At 45.9% G+C, this 5,000-nt stretch overlaps 1 protein-coding gene across 1 annotated transcript in view; it reads left to right on the top strand.

Annotated features, from left to right (window-relative positions):
- Positions 1-2,187: 2,187 nt before the first annotated feature.
- The window catches only part of LOC138025772 (uncharacterized), a 3,705-nt gene continuing 892 nt past the window's right edge, over positions 2,188-5,000 (top strand). The window contains exon 1 of the mRNA XM_068872936.1: positions 2,188-5,000. This exon is cut by the window's right edge and continues 892 nt beyond it. Within this exon, the coding sequence (XP_068729037.1) occupies positions 2,188-5,000 (2,813 nt within the window).

Raw genomic sequence — 5,000 nt, 5'->3', positions numbered from 1 at the left:
ATACCGTAATTATTCCCTGTAGTCTTTTTTGCACGTTCGTTTGCAGGTATATAAGTTTGTTTCGGCGTTATTACGCATAATTTTCTCTTCCAAGTTCGGTCGTTACATTATCCTTCTAAAGTTCTAGATTTGCGTTAGTCTCTGTTTTCACCGTTCTCGGCAGCCTTCTGGCTTATCTCAATTCGCATCACAGTTTCTAAGTATTTGTCTTGTGTTTTCCGTTGCGCTTTTCTGTTCATTACCTTTAGAATAATTTATGTAATCGTTTATCGTATCTTTTTCAGTTGAATCGCATGCAGTTGCAAGAATTAAATAGCGTATTCAAAAAGTGGTGTTTAAATGCGAGCAACAAGGATTTACGACCGTTCATTCATTCAAAAACTGTGTTCGTTCGACCCGTTTGAAGACGATGGATGCCAGTTCGGTGGTTGACGGTGTTTGTGCAAGTGGCAATATGCCAACTCAGGAAGTTCCGACGAAGGAAAAGAGTGCCTTGAAAGATTCGCGTTCCGCATACAAGGGTCATTTGACCAGAATTTATCAGGATATCGAGCCTTTGCTGAGGCGTCGCAGAAATGTCATTCTTATCGAAGAGAAACTTAGAGCTTTGGAGTTAGCGTTTACTAAATTTGAGCAGGCACACATCATGTACATTGATGCCATAGATGATTCCGAAGAGCTGCAAGTAACAATAAGTGGTTTTGACTCCGAACTCCAGAGGAAGCACGAGTTTTGTGAGCGTGTTAACAAGTGGTTAACTAGTGTCTGGAACGAGGAGACGTGTTCTGATGTTCTACCGAGTGATTCTGTAAGCCAGCATGGACTCTCGTTGACTTCGAATAAAAGTCATCACTCTGGTTCTAGCATGGATTCGCGCTTGAGTGTAAAAATAAAAGTAGCTAAGGCAGAAAGGGCCATCGCTAAACTAAAGTTGAATCAACTCAAGAAGAAGATAGAACTGCAACAGAAAAGGGATGCCGTACAGCGAGAGCAGGAGATCCTAGAAGCAGAGAATGAAGTTGAGCGAGCCACCCTAAGGGCCCATATCTTAGAGGAGGAAGATGGCGTAGAACAAATTGTGGATCCTTCCCAGGCTACCGAGGACAAGTCACTATTTGAGCCAGAAAGGGCTTATGAGTCGGTTTACTTGATTGCAGACGCCAAAGAAGAGAAAATGTCTGCACCTTTACCGGGTACAAGTGTCACTTTGAATCCGGCTGCTCCTGTGTGGACGCGAGTACCGAATCGCTGTGAGGCTCCATCAACTAGATCTTGCAATGAGGTTTCTCCGCCCGAGGCAAGGTTTCAGCAGTTACTGCAGCAGCAACAGCAAATGATACAGCTCCAACAGCAAACGTTTCAATCTGTGGCGTCAACGATTAGGCAAGGGTTTGCCTTACCTAAACCTGAACTCAGCACGTTTGATGGAAATCCGCTTGAGTTTTGGAACTTTATTCGCTCCTTTGAGAGCAATATCGAGAAAAATGCGTCCGATGAGAATGAGAAGTTGTCATTTCTTCTTCAGTACTGTACGGGAGCAGCTAGAAATGCTATCAAGAGCTGTGTTTCAATGGATCCTGCATTTGGATACCAGACTGCACGTGCCCTGCTGCAAGATCGTTTTGGGCATCCATTCAAGATTGCCGTAGCCCACTTAAACCAAATAACTCATGGTCCACCCGTGAAGCCTTATGACCAAAAGGGACTACTGGCCTTTGCAGATCAGCTGAGGGATTGCCAGAACGCATTCGAATCAATAGGGTACTTGGACGAGATTAACAGCGCCGATAATCTGAGAAGAATAGTTGACAGGCTCCCCTTTCACCTGAAAACGAAGTGGCTTGAGATCGCAGACAATATCCAGCAAACCGGTCAGCGACCGAGAATTCATCACATTTCCCAGTTTGTCACTACTAAGGCGCGAGTGGCCAACAATCCAGTTTTTGGAGGTGCATTAACTAACGACAAAGAAAAGGGCAATCCAAGAAACAAATCTTCAAATCCCGGAGCAAAAATGACTACCTATGCGACCCAAGGGGGATTCAGAGCACCGGTCTCCGGTGTCTAGTTTGCCATGGTATGCACCAGCTGTGGAACTGCGAACAATTTAAGAACAAATCGTACAGCGATCGTATTAGGATCGTTCGCGATGCGAGGTTATGTGAGAACTGTTTCAAAATAGGCCATATGGCCAAGGGATGCATGCAGAGAAGTGGTTGTTACGTCGAGGGTTGTGGAAAGAAGCATATGACCGTTCTCCATCCACCAGTTCAGCCTCTTCCAGTTGGTCACGGGACACAAGATAGTCGCCGTGCCGATCAGGAGCTCGGCCATAGTGAAAGTTCCACCTCTGGTGTTGTAACACAATTGTCCAGCCAGAGTCATGTCATTGGGGCCGGCGTGAATGGTCAGAATGGTACTGGCCATATAGCTGATAAAGTCCGTCTAAGAATTGTTCCTGTTAGGGTACGTGGTAATCAGCCCGGTAAAGTGGTAGAAACGTACGCCCTGTTAGATAACGGCTCTGATGTGACCCTTTGTGACAGGAAGTTGGTTGATGAATTGGGGATCACAGGGCAACCACGAAGTTTCATGTTAACAACCCAAGAAAGCAAGAACAGCGAGAGATCTGGCCTAGAAGTTAAGCTAATCGTTGGCTCAATCAACGGAGATTCCAGCCTTGAAGTACCTAGGGCGTGGACCGTCGATCGCCTAAACATATCTGAGTGTAGTATTCCAAGAGATCATGATGTCACTAAATGGCCGCACCTTAACGGCATCGAACTCCCAGAGATCGACGGCAAGGAAGTAAGAGTGCTGATAGGGTGTAACGTCCCCGAAGCGTTTTGGGTGCTCGAAGAGAGGCGCGGCGGTAGAGGTGAACCGGTTGCCATCCGTTCGTTGTTAGGTTGGACCCTTATAGGACCAACTGTGAAGGTCAATGAAGAAAGCAGTTTTAGTGTGAACTTTGTGCGTTTGAATGACGAAAGCGACTCCAGAGACGAAACCTTACTGCTGCAAGTTAAGAACTTCTGGGAAACTGATTTTGCTGATTCGATATCTAGTTCTAAAGTCGCCATGTCCGTTGAAGACGAAAGAGCATTGGCAATCATGGAATCTTCTGTCAGAAGGGTCTCCGGACGTTATCAAGTGGCCCTTCCATGGAGACGGCAACCTCCTTACCTTCCAAATAACCGAGTCGCAGTTGAGCAGCGATTGTCTTTGTTGAAAAAGAGATTTCATCGAGATCCAGAGTTCTTCGCACGCTATAAAGCAGCTGTTAACGACTACATCGGAAAAGGTTATGCTAAGCAAGTGCCTGTGAAGGAACTTTACCCTAATGGCAGGCCCTCATGGTACCTACCACACCATGCCGTTTTCCATCCCCACAAGCCAGACAAGTTAAGAGTAGTATTTGACTGTGCTGCACGGTTCAAGGGTACTTCTCTGAACGATCAGTTATTACACGGCCCTGATTTGACCAATAGTTTGTTCGGTGTTCTTCAAAGATTTCGTCAAGAACCAGTCGCCCTGGTTTCTGATATCGAAGCTATGTTCCATCAAGTGAAAGTTGACCCCCTGGATTCAGATGCCTTGAGATTTTTGTGGTGGCCAAACGATGATTTATCTGCACAGCCTATTGAATACCGGATGGAAGTCCACCTTTTTGGTAGTACCTCGTCACCGAGTTGTGCAAACTTCTGCATCAGGAAGACTGCTCAAGACAATATTGGAAATTTCTCCCATCAGGTGATCGATACAGTCCTGAAGAACTTTCACGTTGACGACTGTCTGAAATCTGTGCAATCCTCCTGTGCTGTCATCGATTTAAGAAGTCAGCTCTGCGAACTGCTTCAAAAGGGCGGATTCCGATTGACTAAGTGGTCGTGTAACTCTAAGGATGTCCTAGAGACCATTCCAAACGCCGATAGAGCCCCTTCAATCTTTGATCTTGATTTGAAGGCTGAAGAACTTCCCATCGAGAGAACTCTTGGTGTTCAGTGGAGCATGGAGACAGATATGTTCATCTTTAAGTTGCTGCCAAAGGATAAGCCCTACACACGTCGAGGGATTTTATCAGTGACCAGCTCCATTTATGATCCCCTCGGTATCATTTCGCCAGTTGTTCTTTCGGCCAAGAAACTAATTCAAGATCTTTGCAAGCAAGGGCTTAGTTGGGATGAAGAGATTAAAGAAGAAGAAGCTATACGCTGGAAAAAGTGGCTTTCAGAGTTACCAAAGTTGTCCCAGATTTCTTTGGCACGATGTTTGAAACCAGCTGACTTTGGTGTAGCAGACGTCACGGAGCTTCATCACTTCGCAGACGCGTCACAGATCGCGTATGGTGCGGTCTCGTATGCAAGATTTGTCAATGAAAAAAGGAATGCAGTCCACTGCAGTTTCCTCGTTGGAAAGTCCCGTTTAGCTCACGTCAAGCCAATGACCATTCCCAGGTTGGAGCTATCAGCAGCGGTAGTTGCCGTGAAGCTGGACCGAACATTAAGAGAAGAAATGGAGATAAAGATTGACAGATCAGTGTTTTGGTCGGACTCTACAGCTGTTTTACAATACATCAAGAATGAGGACAAGCGGTTTCATACGTTTGTTGCAAATCGTCTGGCAGTGATCCACGATGGCTCAAAACCATCGCAGTGGAATTTCGTTGAGTCAGCAAGGAACCCTGCAGATGATGCCAGCAGAGGTTTGACTCCGGAAGAGTTGCTTCTTCAGGATCGATGGTTCAAGGGTCCCGAATTCCTTTGGAAACTAGAAGAGTCTTGGCCAGTTCCTTCAAGTCCTTTACCAAGTATACCTGACCAGGATACAGAGATTAAGAGTCAAGGTCAAACCAATAGAACAACCATGGTTTCTGAGGAAAGTAATTTAAACTCAATGATCCAGCGTTACTCGTCTTGGTACGAGCTTAAGAGGGGCGTGGCCTGGTTGTTGCGTTTCAGAGAGTACATCCGAAGAAAGTGTTATCCGCCAAACGACGCACT

The sequence above is a fragment of the Montipora capricornis genome, chromosome 12 (genome assembly GCF_036669925.1).
Source record: "Montipora capricornis isolate CH-2021 chromosome 12, ASM3666992v2, whole genome shotgun sequence".
NCBI classification, from domain to species: Eukaryota; Metazoa; Cnidaria; class Anthozoa; order Scleractinia; family Acroporidae; genus Montipora; species Montipora capricornis.
This window is presented reverse-complemented; position numbering and strand designations above follow the sequence as displayed.